The 18,260-nt window shown below is 47.3% G+C and overlaps 2 protein-coding genes across 2 annotated transcripts in view; both read right to left on the reverse strand.

Annotated features, from left to right (window-relative positions):
* The window catches only part of LOC140690345 (uncharacterized), a 36,064-nt gene extending 23,973 nt beyond the window's left edge, over nt 1-12,091 (reverse strand). Inside the window, exons 1-6 of the mRNA XM_072952053.1 lie at nt 11,817-12,091; nt 4,393-4,552; nt 3,712-3,988; nt 1,035-1,315; nt 430-508; nt 121-189 (exon numbers count right to left, since the gene is read on the reverse strand). Coding sequence (XP_072808154.1) covers nt 121-189; nt 430-508; nt 1,035-1,315; nt 3,712-3,784 — 502 coding nt within the window. The 5' untranslated portion in view covers nt 3,785-3,988; nt 4,393-4,552; nt 11,817-12,091. The remainder of the gene's footprint in view (nt 1-120; nt 190-429; nt 509-1,034; nt 1,316-3,711; nt 3,989-4,392; nt 4,553-11,816) is intronic.
* A 3,651-nt stretch (nt 12,092-15,742) lies between these two features.
* The window catches only part of LOC140690342 (uncharacterized), a 141,967-nt gene continuing 139,449 nt past the window's right edge, over nt 15,743-18,260 (reverse strand). Inside the window, exons 31-34 of the mRNA XM_072952050.1 lie at nt 17,043-17,171; nt 16,567-16,699; nt 16,126-16,179; nt 15,743-15,851 (exon numbers count right to left, since the gene is read on the reverse strand). The gene's annotated coding sequence lies outside the window, so the exon portion shown is untranslated. The remainder of the gene's footprint in view (nt 15,852-16,125; nt 16,180-16,566; nt 16,700-17,042; nt 17,172-18,260) is intronic.

Below are 18,260 nucleotides of genomic sequence, written 5' to 3' on the forward strand. Positions count from 1 at the left end.
AATATCACAATAAAGCTGTTATATGAAAAAATCCGTCTTGCCAATTATTTTTCCCTCTATACTACTAGTCTGTCCCACAATTTAATTAAAACAAACAAACAAAAAAAAAACAAAACAAACCAGATTTTGCCAGGAGCTCTTTAGGAGTGCAATGTCCCTGGGTCTCCAACGCCTCAGGTTGTGCTGTTCCTGTTAACACACAATAGCTGGGCTGGACTAGTTAGGGACTATAAGTATCTTTTTAAGATCGACGGTCTCACGTTTCACCCTGGGAGAGTGAATGATGGAGGATGAGACAGCCTCATGCCTTCAGCTCATTTTTAACTGAACCAAGCCCTGCTTTCACCACTGTAATCCCTCTCAGTATAAAAACATGTGACATCAACAAGCACCGCCATCATAACACCTGAAAGTGTTCAAGGTACTTACCTGGGGCAGAAATCCTGATCAAGGAGACAGAAGCTCCCTCAGCACTGCCGCTCCCTTTTCCCGACTCCACCAGGAGAAGCTGGGAGTTACAGCCGCGGGCTCTCAGCCTGGGGAGCAGCGCCCACGCCGCTAATCTGGACCTCAGGGATCGGGAAAGGGAGAGGAAGGCAGCCCCGGGGTCGCGGGGCAGGGAGAGCGGGGTGGGGGACGCGGGCTGCAGCCCCGCTCGGAGGCCAGCCCCAGCCCCAGCCCAAGCCGCCCGCCCCGTCCGGGTGTGCAGACCCCGCCCGCCCGGGACACAGCCCGCCCAGTGGTGGGGACGGGTCGGCGGCCAAGGAGAGGAAGACCGGGAGGGGAGGACTCGCCGGCGGGAGAGGGGAAGCGGACGCCAGCCGCGGACTGAGGGGAGCCCGGCTGGGTCAAGAGGCGGCAGGGGCACACCTGGCCCTGGGCAGCTGTGGCCGGTGCGCCGGGGCAGGTGGCGCGGGCAGAGGGGTCTGGCCCGAGCAATCCAGCTGAACACACGCTGACTGGCGCCCTGGGGGGCTGTGACACGCCGACCGCCCTCCCGCAGCCGCCTCACCCCTTTCCCGATATCCCCTCACCTTGCACTTCCACAGCCAGAGGCCCCGGCCCCAGGCAGTAGCCAAAGGCCTACAGGGCGACAGAGCTGAGAAGCCATTGGGGCCGATCCCCGGCTCGGAGCTGGAGCTTCCAACCCGCGGTCCAGCTGGCAGCAACTGCGCATGCGCAGGAGGGCCAGCGATCCGCTCTGGGTCCTGAGAGAGAAGGGGAGCCGAGGGAGGGAGAATAGGGGAGGAGGAGGGGAGGCGGGGAAAAGTGGAGGGAGACACATGGACAGGAGGAGCAGAGGGAAGGCAGTTATCTGGAATTGGGAGGGGAGTAACAGAGATGGGGAGAAAGCGTTTTACCTCTTGTGGCACCCCGAAGGAGGCAGCAGTCCTGCCTATACACCCTTCTCTTACCCGTCATTGCCCACAGCTCATATTTTACGTCCCTGGCCCAGCCCTCCAGCTAAGGTCTCTGCAGAAACCCTACGGGTATCATACCCGTTGCCCCCACAAGGAGCTAGGTTTACTGTTGCTCAGGGAACCAAGCACCCGCAGGTGTTGTTTCTCAGAACTACCTTGGGAAGAGTACATATTCCCCTTTTACACGCTGGGAAACAGGCAGGCACGATCTCTGCCTTAGCTCCACTGTCCCAAATGTTGGGCTGGCAGGGAGCGGGAGGTAAAATGTCAGAGCCCCAGAAGGAGCAGACTGCCTGAGTGTTGGTGTAGAGTCCCCATCCCTCCTGGGTAAACCACACCCCAACCTCGGGGAATAATCAAGGGCTCACCGTAGGCCCCTGTGTGTGGGAGAGCTGCCCTCAGTCCCAGTGTCCAACTTGCTAGGTAGGTAGAAGTGTTATTGAGTCCAAATTCATTCTCCTCAGTGCAGGACAGGCCAGTAAGTTGGGAGACCAAGTGTTGGGGCATGGAATAGCAAGTTTCTGTAGACCTAGATGGCAAACTAATGTCCTGGAAAACCATCTCCCCAAGTCAGAATTCAGGCTGCTTTCCTATGTGCTTGGTTTTTGCAAACTTCTTGGTGTAGGAATTCCTTCTTGTTAGAATCCTTTGTTCTTGCAGCTATCTCCCTGGGTCAGATCCCTGTAAACCTCCAACAAAACAAACGTTATTTTCTATTCTGCAACGTGTTATCTTTATATGATTGGAAAAGTGTTAAATACCCTTAAAGGTCAGAGCCTTCAGAATAGGCTCTCCTGTATATTTTAGGCTCTAGGCAACATTGTTTTACAAGCAAGAAGAAGCCTAGGAGACAGAGCACAGGGTTAAAGTCAAAGGAACAGATCTAATATGGAGTCAGATTTCTTCTTTTCTATTACTGTGGCAGAAGCCACTTGAGGATTTAAATCCCTTAAAGTTAAAAATAAGTAAAACTTTAAAGGAATTTACATACATTGGTGGGAACTTGCATAGCATATCTGGAAAAGCACACAAAGGATTGTAAACATTGGCATCTCCAGGGAGGCATGTAAGAACAGAGGATGAGGGAAAACTTCTTTCACTTGAGTATTTTTTGCTCTGTTTGAATTTTTTTAACCATATGCATATATTTCTTTTTCAGTTAAAATAAATGTGTAATGGAGCAAAGGAGTAACTAGCTCAGCAAATACAGCAGCCATAGACTCACTGAGTCATCATTTTCGATTTAAGCCAGGAAGCATTGATTGTCTCTCTCCTATGTGCCCAGTGCTGTTTTAAAACTCTTTTATATATTTTTTTAATAAAATAATAACATGCTATCCCTCACCCCTGCTCAGGGCTGGTGGGAAACCAACTGAGTTTTTATTGAGTTGTTTTCCAAGGAGTAGAGATGAGTTATAAACAGAACACAACTTCAGGGCAAAACAGGCGGACTGGTTTTCCAGCAGGCCAGATAGCGATGACGGGTTTTCAATAGAGGCGCACAGAGGCTGAGAGAGAAAGCCTCCAGGACCCTACAGAAAGCTGCCCACAGTGCCTTCTCCATGGCACTACTGAAATAGGAAAGAACAAATCTGACTCCATATTAGATCTGTTCCTTTGACTTTAAACATGTGCCCTGTTTCCTAGGCTTAGTCTTGCTGTTTCTGCACCTTTTGTGAAACAATGTTGCCTAGATCCTGAAATATACAGGAGACCCTATTCTCAAGGCTCTGACTTTGAAGGATATTATCACTTTTCCATTCGTATAAAGATAACAAGATACAGAATAGAAAATAACATTTGCTTGTTGGAGGTTTACACGGATCTGACCCAGGTGAAGAGCTGCAAGAACAAAGGATTCTAACAACAAAGAATTCATACACCAAGTTTGCAACAACCAAGCATTCCCGCTTCCCCTTTTTAATATAAGAAGAGCCTGAATTCTGACTTGGGATGATGGTTCTCCAGGACATTGGTCTACCATCTTCTCCGCTGGCTTTACAAATTAAAGCCGCTATTTCTTGCCCCAAATCCTTGTCTCCTGATGTGTTGGCCTATAATGCACGAGTAGAACAAGCGTGGACTCGGAAACACAAACATACATTGAAAGTACGCATTTGGTATATTAAATGACCTGCTTCCACTCGTATTCCTGAGGTTTTCTTCTCTTGACCACTCCTACTATATTTATGAAAAACCTGTCATGTGGACACATTTCCTTCTCTAGCCACTACCCTTCCATGTAAAAACTGATGCCAAGAAGGCAATGGAAGTTGCTAGAAGGTATTACCTGGCCAAAAAAGAGCAGAAGTGGGTTCTGGCTGATGTTCAGGAGCAGGCCGGGGCACCTGACAAGATGTCATAAGTACGGATAGACAGCTGGGCACCAAAGGAGAAGCTTCTAAACTTCCATGAGGGAATTGTTGGATAGGAAGGAACAGTCCCAGACTATAGCTCTGATCCCACCACGAGCTTCCTGGGCAAGGCTGGGCAAGTCATTTTAATTCTCTAGACCCGTGCTGTCCAACACGGGAGCCACCAGCCACATGCAGGATTATGATGTTATTCTGTAGCCAGACAGAATTATAAATAAACACTTTATTGCAAAGGGTCAGCAGGTATAATATTTAAAAACATTATTGGTTATCTTGCCCTAACAAGTTATTTTTATATGTCTAGCTTTCTGTGGGTTGTAATGCCTGCAACTAATGTTTCCCTTACAGTGAGGTATTTTGAAATTATAAGTTACTGGACACAGTACACTCATATCACAGTTGAAAAAAAACTGATCTAAATAAGCAAGGTGATCTGACTTAGTAGTTATGAGCAGGGGCTCTGGGGCCAGCCTGCATAAGTATTAATTCTCACTCTCCCTCCAGGGAGTTCTGTGTGAATCTTGGACAAATTATTGTTGCTGTTGTTGTTGTTGTTGTCATTGTCATTGTTATTATTTGTGCCTCTTTTTCCTTACCTTTTAAATAGCGAGGAAAATGTAGACTCTATCCCCTACAGTGTTGGCAGGATTAAATGAGTAAACGTCTGTGCTGCCCACTTCCCTGGGTTTCAGCATTCTCCAGGCAATCAGTGCCAAACGCAGTGGCATTCTCCACTGTCTTCGTCAGTCTGGGATTCTGTAACAAATTACCGTGTGTCGGGTGGCTTAAACAACCAGCATATTCCTTATGGTTTGGAGGCTGAGGCTTTCAAGGTCAATGTATCTGGGAGAGGATTGCCAGCTCGAAGATGGCTGTCTTCCCACTATCTTCATGGCCCAGAGAGGAGAGAGAAGCAAGCACTTTGGGGCCCTGTATAAGAACACTAATACCATTCATGAGGGCAATACTCTCATGACCTCATTTTATCCTACTAATCACCTCCCAAAGGCCCCATATCCTTATATCATCAACCTGGGAGATGAGGTTTCGACATATGGATTTTGAGGGGATGCATTCAGTCCACACATCGGCTAACTCTCCCAAACATGCAGTCATCAAACCTGTAGCTAATTTCAAAATAATGTTTATATCTCTCTGCCCATTTCCATTCCTACATCTACTAACACTGAAGCCCTGCTACATTTTATTTCTTATTTTCCTTGTAGAGGTTTAACTGATTCCTCTAACTCCAAGGATTCGCTCACTCCAGTCTGCTTGACAGCCCTGCCAGGTAGGACTTCCTTAAAACACCTTCCCACTTCACCTGGTTGTTTTTTAGGTGTAAATGTCAGAATTCTCTCCACACCCCATCCTAGACCTTTAATCCCTTACACTACCGCTCACTATGTTATTTTCCTATTACCACTGTAACAAATTCCATTAAGCTTAATAGCTTAAACCAGCACAGACTTATCAGCTTATGGCTGTGGATGTCAGAGATCCAACACAGTTCTCATTGGGATAAATTCAAGATACCAGCAGGGTTCCTTCCTTCTAGAGGGTCTAGAAGAGAATGTTTCCTTTTTTTTTTCCAGTTTACAGAGGTCACCCACCTTCCTTAGCTTGTGCCCCTCAACTTCCTCCATTTTCATGGTCAGCAGCCTTTCTGAACATTGCTCCATCGCTACACCTCCCTCTGATTTTAAACTCAGCTGGGAAATATCCTCCATTTTAAGGACCCCTGTGATTACATTCAGCCCACCTGGACAATCCAGACTACTCACCCTATTGTCTCATCTCAGGATCCCCTTGTCCCATCCCACTCAGGCAGTATGTATGTGGCTGTGACATTCACCTTGTGTAACATTTCCTCATGAGCAATTTATGGTTCAAGGCACTTATAAGTGACTTTTTGTTTTTCTTCCTTATCCTTTCTACATTCAGTTTGTCTGGTGAAATTATATGAATCCTTTTTATTTGTGCCCCTGCACTAATCTATAATAATGTATCATGGGTTTAAAGGCTAACTAATAGACAATTTAGGAGACAGAAATCCTCTAAGATTTTTAATCCTAAAATATCTGTCATCCCTTTTGCCATGTACAGTAACATGTCACAGGTGGCTACCCTGTGGCTGGGGAGGGACATGATTCTGCCATCACACTCCCCTCATTCTTACCAATGTGCTGATCAACTAACCAAGGATCTATGCTCTCCAACTCACTCACTTCCTCCTCCTTTGCATTGACTATCCTGTTCCCACCGCTTCCTTCATTCACCACATCAGGATTTCATGACCACATTCTCCCCTAAATGAAATGGGTATCTTGCATCTAATGCCTGACAGCTGTTCTTATTGTACATGCACGCACTGACCTACACATAATCCCGTCCATCTCTTTATTTTCCTAGAATCTTCCAGAAGAATCAGTTCCATGATGATAATGATGATACTGACAATGATGACAGGGGCCTCTCAAGGATTCTGATAAAGAGGGAATCGATAAAGGGAGGGAATCATTGCAAAATTGCCCCAGAAACAGGCTTAAAGGTAAATAACTCTTATAGTGTTTAATGAAATTGACTAATATTTAACTATTTTTAAGACTTTATATCACTGAATTTAAAATTTTAACGGGAATTTTCATTCACCACTAACCAAGATTCAACTCTGGGACCAAAATCTAAGGATTTCTGTCTTCTAAAAAATTGTCCACTAGCCTTTTAAACACGTGATCCTTTTAAAAAGTTTAGTGCTGGGCTGAAAATAAGCAGGATTCATATAATCTCACGAGACACAGTGAATGTGGAAAGACTAAGAAATAAAAATAAAAAGCCATTCATAACGTCTTGAACTTTACGTTGCTCACAGGGGAAAATGTTTGCCAATGTGTGTGTCACATCAACATGACGACTGAGTGGGATGGGGAAGCTGATCTTCCTCATCAGTCATTTCTGCTGATTTGTTAGATGCCAAAACAGTTTCCTCATTGAAATTGCTTCTAACAAGTATGGAAGAATTTAGGTTCTACCAAAAGCAGGCTGAACATTTTCCCCTGCTTTCAGGTCTCTGGACTGAATGTCCCCACAAGAAGGACATGATTATGTTTCATAGGGAAGTCTTCCTGAGAAGCAACAGGCTTTTCTAGGGCAGAACTGCAGGGCCCCCCATGGAGGGCTGGAGGAGGTCTAGAGGGGACACTGGAAAAATAGCAGGAGTGAATTCAGATACTGCTGCTCAGGTCGCCAAAGACAGCATTGCTATCTCTAAGGATATGACATTCTCCCAAATTTTCCATGAGTGAAGGAGCCTGTGAACACTAAGCAGGTTGTTAAGACACAGCAGCACATAATTTGCGTGACAACACAATTAGAGTATGATTTGATATTTGCAAAATAACTAGCCCATTGTTCTTTGAAACTGCAGCAGTAGCAATAGAAATAAAAAAGACTGAGCCGTCTTGGAGACAACAATCAATAAACAATTCTAAATCTGCAGAATTCCTTGACAATATTCAAGCAATGAGCTAGATGTGTGCTGCAGATACCTCTTACTGCAGGGCTCACTCCTGCAAAGCATAGAACTAGTTTCTCAGCACACAGAGGGAACCAAGTCAAGATTCCTAATCTTTTGAGATTTACTAAATGGCTGGAAAGGTCAGACAAGTACATACAGGCAAATATGATTAAATGGAATCAAATAATATCAAATGTGATTTGAGCACAGACGAAAGAGAAATTCCTTTCACCTGGGATCTAGAGAGACTTCTTCAGAAAATGTGGCTCTGGAGACGGCCAAAGACATGGGTGGAATTTTGGCAGAACAGGATGTAAGGAATTTAAAAACTTATTCTATAATTCATATAAAAATTCAAAGGATCCCAAAAATCCAAAACAACTTTGAACAAGAAAAACAATGTTGGAAGACTTGCACTATCTGATTTTCAAACTTTTTTTTTATAAAGCTACAGTAATCAGAAATTATGGTGTTGGTGTAAAACAGGAAAATATAATAATGGAACACAATAGAATGTTCAGAACTAAACCAAGACTTATACAGACAATTGATTCTCAAAAAGGATGCTGTGGAGAAAGGATCTTTTCAGCATGTAGTGCTGGAACAATTAGATAGTGATACGCAAAAAAAAAATGAACTTTGATTCACACCTCACAAAATATACAAAATTTACCTCAAAATGGATCATAGATCTTAATAGGAAATCTAAAACTATAAAACAGCTAGGAGAACAAGCATAGGCTTAAGCTTTATGGCCTTGGGTTTGGCAAATTTTTCTTTGCTATGACACCAAAAGTATCATCTATTTTAAAAAGAAACTGATAGAGTGAACTTTATGAACATGAAGACTCTTCAATGCTCTTCTAAACACTGCTAAGCAAATGAAAAGACAAGCCATAGACAGAAGCTATTTGCAGATCATATATCTGATAATGGTCTCTCTTTGTATCTGATCCAGAATAAAGAGGTCTCAAAATTCAATAATAATTCAAACACCTGAATGAATGAGGCCAGAAAACACACTTCAGTAAAGATATCCAGATGGATAATAAGCATATGAAAAGATGCTGATTAAAGGTGTCATTAATGATTAGAGAAATACTTTTAAAAACCACAGTGAGATACTAGTTCACATACATACTAGAATGAATACAGTTAGAAAGACTGACCTTACAAGGTGCTGGCAAGGAAGTAGAGCAACCAGAACTGATACACACCACGAGGAATTTACAATAGTACAACCATTTTGGAAAAGTCTTTAACAGATTCTTTTAAAAAGGTAAACACCTATGTACCATATAATCCAGACATTCCTCATCTGGTGCTTTAGAAAGGAAAAGCATATGTCCATACAAAGACTTATAACCAAATATTCACTGCTATTTTATTTATAATAGCACAAGTTGTAAATAACCCATGCATCCATCAAGAAGTAAATGCAGAAAGAAATGATGGTCTATACAAACACTGCTCACAATAAACTCTTCAGTAAAAACTCAGCACTAAACAATACTCTACTATAAGACAAATAAGCTATTAATACAGCAACACAGATGATTCTCAAAATAATTACACTGAATGAAAGAAGTCAGACAACATAGAGTAGATACTGCATGAATCCATTCATATAAGGATCTTGAAAATGCAAACCAATATGTTGTGATAGAAAGCAGATCAATGGTTCCCAGGGGAAGAGACGGGGAGGGAGGGAGGGACAAAAAACGTCAGGAGAGAAGCTTTGTGGGTGATGGGTATGTTCACTGTCTTGAGTGTGGTCATGGTTCCTTGGGGATATTCTTACGTCAAAACATATTAAGCTGTATACTTTAAACGTGTGAAAATTATTTTGCCAAGTATACCTCAAAGCTGTTTTAAGAAAAAAGGCACTTTAGTCCTGATCCACCTCAGCGCCTGATTGGAGTGACATGATCAGTCCCTCACACTGTCTGCCTAACGGGAAGGTAGAAAAGCTCTCACAGAAGATAACATGGATTTTTCATTTGCAATGTCTGCCATGTAATAAAGAATTTCTAGACATGCAACATGTCCAGACTATATGACAGATAACATGAGAATAAGGAGCATTAGACAAAGGATGCAAACCCCAGGTGATGTAGGCATCAGAGTTACCAATAAAGGCTATAAAATACTTTTAATATATTCAAGAAAATAAGGAAATGATGGGACAATAGATAACAGGGTAGAGACTTTCACCAGAGAAATATACTGGAATGTATTTTTAGGAAAAATCAAACTGATACTCTAGAACTGAAGCTTTCAGCTCTGGAAACAGGTAAACAGAGCTAATTAGGATCCCTTTTAAGTAAAACTTTCAGTAATTCTGGGTAAAATATAACAACAAAGTAACACAGAGCTAACTATGGAGAGAGAAGTTCCCTGATGACAATACAAAGAGGACACTTAAAGCCCAGAGTGGTCATCTTGTGAGCTGATGCCACCGCACCCTGGAGGGAAGGGGTTTTCATCTGCACATAAATAAGGATACAATGTCCATGTAGGAAAAAGGGTCCATACCAGATGTAGAAGACTCTTCCTCTATATCTATATAGTCAGAGACAGAGATGTAAAGTGGCAGCAGAGGTCACAGTGACACAGGGCCCTGGGCCAAGGAGTGTGAGCACCTCTGCAAGCTGGGAAAGGTAGGATGATGAATCCCTCCCAAGAGCCTAGGTGTGGAACTTAGCCTTGGCCACTCCTTGGTTTTAGCCCACTGACATTGACTTTGCACTACTGCACCCTAGAACAGTGAGAAGATGAATGTGTATTGCTTTAAGCCACTGAGTCTGTGGTCCTTTGTTACAACAGCAATAGGAAAGGAACTCAGGAACCAATATGAACTTGAACCACAGGCTGCCTTCTGTGCTGGCAGGGAGTCCTTTGTCTCTGATCCTGGGGGAGTGTCCTGTCCTCTGGCAGCATCCACAAACTACCTCATGCTAACTTGGCAGTTTGCAGAGGGTTAAATCTTATCCCTGCACAGTTCTTGATATTTAGTTAATAAAAATGATGGTGTCATCATGGGTATTTTTCCATCTTTTAAATACCCTTCAGTCTTCTAATAAAGCTACTTCTAATTAAGAGACCGTGTAAATAGTTTTCAATCTTCATAATAAATAACTGTGGTTTTATCTGGTTACTTAAATTATGAATAATAATGTTCACATTTGTAAAAGTTATTAAAATCAACATTGTTTAATGAAAATATCATTTCTTTTCACATGAACATGTGTTAACTACAAGAAATGTTCCATGCTTTCTTCTACGATTTACTGTTAGAGCCTTAAAGAATAATATTTTCCTCAAAAGATATTACGGCAAAGGGATTTCTTTTGGTGGAACTGTTCCGGCATCAAATCTGGTGCATGTCTCAGGCCACTGGCAACATAGAGATGATAGAAATTAGGAGGCATTATAAACACAGAATCATTTTTAAAGGAATTAAAAAAACTGGATGTGTGTAAACAAAGAATCAGAGAATATTCTGGTGAAATAAATGTATTTTTCAGCTTAAGCAAGACATGGGGTGAATAAATCTGAAATGAAAAAACCACCCAGAGATTAGCAGCGAGTCATGCATGCAGTGTGAATGATCAAAACCAAGTTGTTTCCAAACCAGTGTGCAGGCTTGATGCCTTCATGAATCAAATCTGTGTGGCACCAGGCCACCTCGAATACATGTTGATGAGGTATTTATAAGCCCTTCACCATCCCAAATCAAAGCCCACGCACGAGCCACAAGACCATCACCTACACATTTGGAAAACACACAACATGGTGAATAGCACTTTTCTTGTTCAGTAGCCGGTGGCAGCGAACTGTCAGCAGACAGAGATACAGGGACACAGAGGCACCTCCCCTCACTCAGCTGATAAACTTCCGTGCATCCCTGGGGACAGGATTGTCATAAAATGCACCATGGATTGATCCTCCTCCTAGGAAAGGAACCGTAGTGCTGTCATTAGGTTTGAGCAGGGGTGGGTGGAGGATCTCAGAAGAGTTGTTTCAGCACACCAATAGAATTCTTGGCCACCGTGACCACGAAAGACAAGTCCCCTGCCATCCCGGTAGGCACTTGGGCTCCTGACCAAAGCTGGGCTCAGTAAAGGGTTGAGTAGAAGGCACAGACCTGAGGGATGCCCCAGCAATAGGCAGGAGGTAGGGCCTGGTTTATACTGCTCTGGGTGTATCCCAGACTCATCCGAATACGAAATCAGAAATTTGCAAAACAGCAGAGCTGGGGTGGATCATCTACTCCAGACTCCTCACCTTACAGTTAAAAGGGTGGCAACCCTGACAGGCAAAGCAACGTGCTAAAGGCAGAGCGTGGAAGTGGCAGTGCCAGATGAAACGCAGCGTGCAACCCCCGTTCAAGGCCGCTGACTCTGACGACGGGGCCAAGGTTTCCAATGAGGAGAATAAGACAGTGTAAATACTTTGTTCCCCCTAAAACCCCAAATGTTTTTTAAAGGCACAAAAACTCACCTTAACTAGATCTCTTCTGAGGGGGCTCTCTTCTGCTTCTTCGTCTTTCTGTCTCCATTTCCCTCTCTCAGACACAAACACATTCAGTTTTGTGAAAGGGGACTTCCTTCCATACAAAGACAGACTTCACATCTTCAGAAAGATACCTGAGAAAGCACGTTTCTCAATTCAAGTCTTTGTGTGAGTTCTGGGCAACTGGCTTATTTTCTAGAACAATCGGTAGTTACAAAATCAGGAAATCATCTTCCACAAAGGCAGAGTTCTGGTCCGTGTTGATAAAGTTGGGGATGTCACATTTCATGAGTCTGTTCGGCTCCTCCTCTGGCCACCTGCTGCATCTGATGGCTTCCTGGAGCCGAATAACACTGTAAAGGGCTATGGTAGGGATACCAGCTTTGGCCTTGTCCAAGTGGTCCACTTCATTGATGTAGCAGTGAAAGAGGGACCTAGATTCATCATTGCACTGCCAGAGAACACCTTGGGCAGCAGCGGTCTTCCAAAGTCTGACACAAAGCTGTTGAGTCTAAATCTCTTCTCGGGAGACTCTGCATTGCTACAAAGAAAACCAAAATAAAATATCGTTCACAGTGTAGCTCGGTGACCTGAAGAATCATAGTTTTTGCCATCTACTGAGAGTAAATCCCTGCACAGAGCATGCTGACATGCACTGGGATTGAAAGACATCACTTCTGAACACATAAAATTAAACTCAAGGCAAAAGTCTAAAGTGAGGGCCCATGGACCATCCTAAAAAGACATCGTTCCCTGAGAATCCTCAATATTGGTGCCTCGCACACCAGTGTTTCTCCGTGGGACACTCAGATCTCTTCATCAGGATTCGTTAAAGTGCTTCTTAAAATGCAGAATCCTGGGGTGCACACCCTCAGAGTCTCCAGAGGTAGCGACTAGTAGTCTGTATTTTCATAGCCACCAGGGTAACTAAACATGCTCAGGTTTAGCACCGCAGTCTACATCGGGTCACCTGAGCATCGACAATTCTGTCTCACGGGATGGGGGGTGCCATGTGTGTCAGGGTGCTGTCCTACCCATGTGTCTCCCCTGATTCTCAGAACTGACAGTGCTGCCCCATTGGGCACGAAATACCACCGTTTCACAATGCATACGCAGGGCGCCCGACTGAAAAACAATCAGTGATAGGAGAGGGGACAAAACTCAGCTTCCTGTTACCTTGTTTCACTTACTGTGGGACGAGTGATCAATTCAAGGGTAATAAATCAGTGAATGAGTGAATAACATGACTCGCGTTAGTCCCACGAGTGCCTGGAAGAGCAAGCCTGGGCACATTGAGAACCATAACAGCCCATCTACTTAAATGTCATCCTACACAGATCTATGTAAAGGTTACTTCCACCCAGGCAGTGACTCCAGAAGGGCAAGAATCATGTATGAACACACTCTCAAATCCAGAACAGAACCTGACAACAATTAGGCTCTGGAGTCTGTGTTTAGCGAGTGTGGAATCTCAGTGATTCCAGCTCTTACACCTTGCCTTCCCATCCCACCACACACGATATGGCCCTTATGTCCAGTTCTCCCGGGGCTGGGGCCACGGAACCCATTTATAGGACTGGAAGAATCTGATCATTTAAACCATCCCCCAGATTATCATCAAGAGTCACCTGCATTTCAGGGATCAGTAATCCCAGAAGCTTTGCAGTTCAGGCAGCTGAGGGATTTTTATATCAGCTCTGTCTTCTACTGTGACTGCCTGGGTGACATCAGACAAGGAATTCTGAAAAGCCTGAACTTTTCCTTTCAGGAATAATCTAATTAACAAATCTCGTTGACCACTCAACAAATGTGATGTGAAGATCAATGATTTTACACAGGAGTACAACATTCACTAGGTCGTGGATTTAGAATCAGAGGAAAATCATTTTAGAAAGATTGACAGAATGTAGCTTTAATGCGAATTTAAGTATTCTTACCTTTCAGTAAATCATCTTCCCCTACTTATCACTTCACCCAAGTTTAAAAGATGTCTGAGAACAGGGATGAGTGTGCCAGCAATCTGAGACCCAATAACCTAAAATGTCACCTAGGAAAAAGAGGGGAGTAACACATTTTTAAAAAGCATGGTGAGGATGGCGGGGCCATCCCCAACCCCAGACTAAGAAGCTCTGAGTAATAGCTTTCCTGCCTGCCTGGGGCATCAGCTGATGTGAAAATCCACCCAGAAACCTCACTGTCCAGCAGCTCTTCCATAACACAGGCTACACTTTCTCAGAATTAAGAATTGCGTCCAGTAACCACTTCGCTGAAGAATAAAGACAAAGGAGAACAAGAGAGTTCTGCCCCTCCCAAGGGAGAGCCCAGACCTCGGGCTGCATGCACTGCGCCCACCTCCCTGGAGAAGAATAAACTGGAGAAGGGCGTTCTGCGAAACTGCGGCAGCAAAGGTTGAGATGGGAACAAATTGACCAGCTGGCCAGGGACAGCCCCCTCCGTCGCTGCCTTGGCGGCTGCCTCAGCCCTCTCAGCCCATCCTGCCCACCTCCGGTGGCTAAGCTGTCAGTAAATTGCTTTGCGACCTGGAGCAACAGAGGCTGCCCTCAGGCCAATCTGCGGAAAAGATGGGAGCTAAACCCCCAGCTCCCGAGCGGCAGGCTCCATACCCCCGCCAACACCCCGACGCCCCCGCACCCTACCACAACCCCGGGGAAATATGACCCGAAGAAGTGTGACCTGGGAACAAGGGGCAGCAGAGGCCGCCCCCACGTCAGGCCTGCAGAGAGATTGGAGCTTATCCTCCAGCTCTCCAGGGGCAGCCCCTGTCCTCTCCACCTCCTGATCTCACCGCGCCCACCTTCCAGGAGCAGTCAGACCAGGTGTGGGGTGTCAGGCGAATCTTGCGCCAGAGAGGACGTCCCCAGGCCAGGTCAGGGGAGAGGAGAAGAAGTGGCCCCAGGTCAGGGGAGAGGAGAAGAAGTGGCCGGCCGTCGCAACTGCCTCTGCCCCTCGACCACATCGGGCCCGTCTCCCAGGAGCAAGCTGACCTGGAGACGGGCATCCGGCTTCTTGGGCAGCAGAGGACGCCCCCAGGATTGGTCACGGGGAAGAGGAGAGCAAATTGATAGGCTCCGCGCTGCAGGTCTTCTACCCCCGCCATCGCCACCCCCGCACCTTAAAGGCACCGCCCAGGGCGCCCCTCCCCCAGCAGGCTGAGTGGGACAGGTGCGTCTGGTGACCTGGGGCAGGAGAGGCCACTCCCACACCAGGCCATCGGGGAGACGGGAGCCAATCCACCAGCTCCCCAAGGCAGCCCCTACCCCCGCAGCAGCCACCACTCTTGCCCATGACCTCACAGTGGCCTCCTCTAGGGAGCAGGCTGACCTGGAGATGGACGTCTGACGAACTTGGGACAACAGGGACCGCCCCCAGGGCAAACCATGGGGGGAAGTGGGAGCAAATGGACAAGTTCCATGGGAAAACCTGCCGCTGCTGCCACCACCCCCAAAGTACCAAGTCCAACTCCCGGGGTCAGGCCGACTAGGATACACGCGTCTCATAACACAGGGCAACAGCGACCGCCCTCAGGACAAGACGCGGGGAAGATGGGAGCAAATGGTCCGCTCCCCCGCTGCAGGCCCCCGACCACCGCCACCCCTGCACCCTGACTACCCTGCCTCCCGCCCCCAGCAGGCAAAGTGGGACAGGGGTGTCCCAGGACCTGGAGCAGCAGAGGCCGCCTTCAGGCCACGCGGTGCAGACATGGAGCTAATCCACAGTCTCCTCCGGGGCAGCCTCCCTATGCCTGCAGCCACCACCTTACCAGCCCCCTGACCGCACCGCACCCATCTCCCAGGAGCAAGCTCACCTGGAGTCGGACCTCAGGCAAATCTCCGGCGGCAGACGTCGCCCCCAAGTCAGGCCGTGGGGGAGAGAAGAAATGGAGCAACTCCCTGGAACACATCCCCTGCCCCTGCCGCCTCCGCCGCCGCCTCCCAGGAGCAAGCTCATCTGGAGACCCGCGTCCCACCTCTAGGGCAGCAGAAGCCGCCCCTGGCTCCGCCTCTGGGGAGAGCGGAGCGAATTGATCGGCTCCCCCGCGGCAGCCTCCCTCCCCCCGTGGGTCCCGCACCTTAACGGCCCCGCCCCCACTCCGCACTCAGCAAGCTGAGTGGGACAGGAGTGTCCGGAGACCTGGGGAAGAAGAGGCCGCTCCCAGGCCCAGCAGCCGGGACAAGGCAGCTATTCCACCCGTTCACCAGGGGTAGACCCGCTCCGCCCCTCTGCCGCTGCCACTGCCTTCTGACCTAACCGCCCCACCTCCCAGGAGCAAGCTTACCTGCAGTGCAACATCTGGCGAATCTCCGGCGGCCAAGCCCCACCCCAGGCCAGGCTGCAGGGAAGAGAAGAAATCGATCGGCTTGCCCGGGCAGCCTCCCAACCGCCACCGCCGCCGCCGCAGCCCAAAAGCATTGCAATAGCCTACCGGGGTCAGGCTGACTGCAAGGATGTGCACTTGCCTTCTTATCCTGGCCAGGTCCCTGAGCACCTCCCTGCATCCCTACACTCCCTGCACCTCTGCACCCCTGCCACTCTCTGCAATTCTGCATTCCTCCACCCCCACATCCCCTGAAATGCCTGCGCCCTCCACAGCCCCTGCACCCCTGTCACCAGTTACACTTTTGCACTGCTTACACTCCTGCACCCCTGCATGTCCCACACACCACCTCTTGGGCCTTTGGCAGAGTCTCTGCTGTTAGACCAATGCACAGTGACTCACTCTTTGCCAGTATATGATGCATCAGTGGACGTCAGGGGTTGCCTGCAGGAAGGTACATGTTCCCGGTCACTAGCCTGGGCCACTAGGGTGATCTCTGTGAGGTCACCCAGGACGGGTTCAGAGATGCTGTTCTCTGGGAAGAGAGGAGTTGAAACCGGTCTTGAGGGCAGAGCTGTGCTCACCAGGCCGTCCACGCTTCATGTTTTACACAGGGCTTCGGAGAAGTGAAATGGATCCGGCCAAGTAATACCGGCCTGCTGTGAGCCCACCTCAGTCCTGGGCTCTGAGTCAGACCGACTGGCTCCCTCAATCAGGGCCCAGTTTGGGCACCTGAATGGTCCATTTGAGGCATCCCAACAGTTCTCAGGATGAAGTCTGGCTGCTTCCACCCCATGGCCCTCCCTCCTACTGTGCTGGCCTCAGGAAGGTTCCTTATATGGGGAAGAAGGCAGCCCACACCCTACCCCACCCCTCACCTTTCTCTAACCCAGGCTGGTGCTCTCTCTGCCCCTCAGAGTCTGGGAAGCCATCCCTCTTCAGTTATGTCCCTTCTGAGATGGACTTGCTTCCACTCAATTCTAGGCGAGGATGCACCATGGAATGCACTGGGTAAGAGAACCAAAATAAATAATTTCTTCTGTGAGGTTGTCTGTTTATCTACTGGGGCTGGGCTGTGTGTAGTTTGCTACAGCTATTGGTGTGAGAGGCTAAAACAGCCTGTGTGTCCTTGTTTTCATCTCCCCGCTGTCTTTGGGTTTTCCCTAGACACTCCTGAGACATTTACTTCTGTTAGTATTATTCCTGTTATTACACACGGGCCCTACTGACATGGAGGTAAGGTGTTGGGGGAGCGGGACAGAGCAGGGCATCTGCAGTCCTGTGATTAGTTCTCATTGAGCCTGTGCCCTGAGCTGTGACCTCCACAAGTGTGTCTCTTTCCCCCCACCCCAATTTGGGTGACACAGAAGGGATTTCCCTTCTCCCAGGTTGGTTAGGCTCTGGTAAAATAATTTCTCATTAAAAAAACAAACAAAAAACAACTTCCCCCAATGAAACAGAATGTTCTGGGTGTATTTCAATACAGTTATTTTCTCCTCTCCAGGCAGGAAGCATGAGGAGTTATCCTCTGACCTTCATTCTGAGAACAGGACACGGTCCTGGATGTAAAATACATGAAAAAGAGCATGGGGCCCCTCTGACTGGCCCCCTGGAGTTGTCACACTCTGATTTCCCCACACTGAGCCTCCTGCTGGCCTCAGGGACCTGTTAAATCTGCCTGCCCCCGGGGTTCTTACAAAAGCAGGTTCTGCCTTGGGAGCTGTGACTCTCCAAGCCTGCCCGCTGTTCCCTTTGCAACCTCTCTGGGTTGGAAGCAGCTTTCCCCCTCAGTCTTCTGGGATCTAAGAAGAGCAGTGGGTTTGCAGCTCCCTCAGATTTGGTGTTATTTTCAGGACAGGAGGAAGAACTTCTGAGCTCCACACGAGCTGGACCAGAGGCTGGAATCCTCCCTTCCTCTGCCACCGTGCAATCAGTGGCTGTGGTTCTAGCCGAGTTTCTGAAGATGTGGACTTAAACACACATATCCCAGCCCTCACAGGAGCACACAGTCCCATAAATCCCCCTAGTTTCCACTGGTAACTATGGAGCCGATGGGGACACGGGTTTCGGGACCACAGAGGCCTGACTGCACGACT

This window comes from Vicugna pacos, chromosome 30 (genome assembly GCF_048564905.1).
Source record: "Vicugna pacos chromosome 30, VicPac4, whole genome shotgun sequence".
Taxonomy (NCBI): Eukaryota; Metazoa; Chordata; class Mammalia; order Artiodactyla; family Camelidae; genus Vicugna; species Vicugna pacos.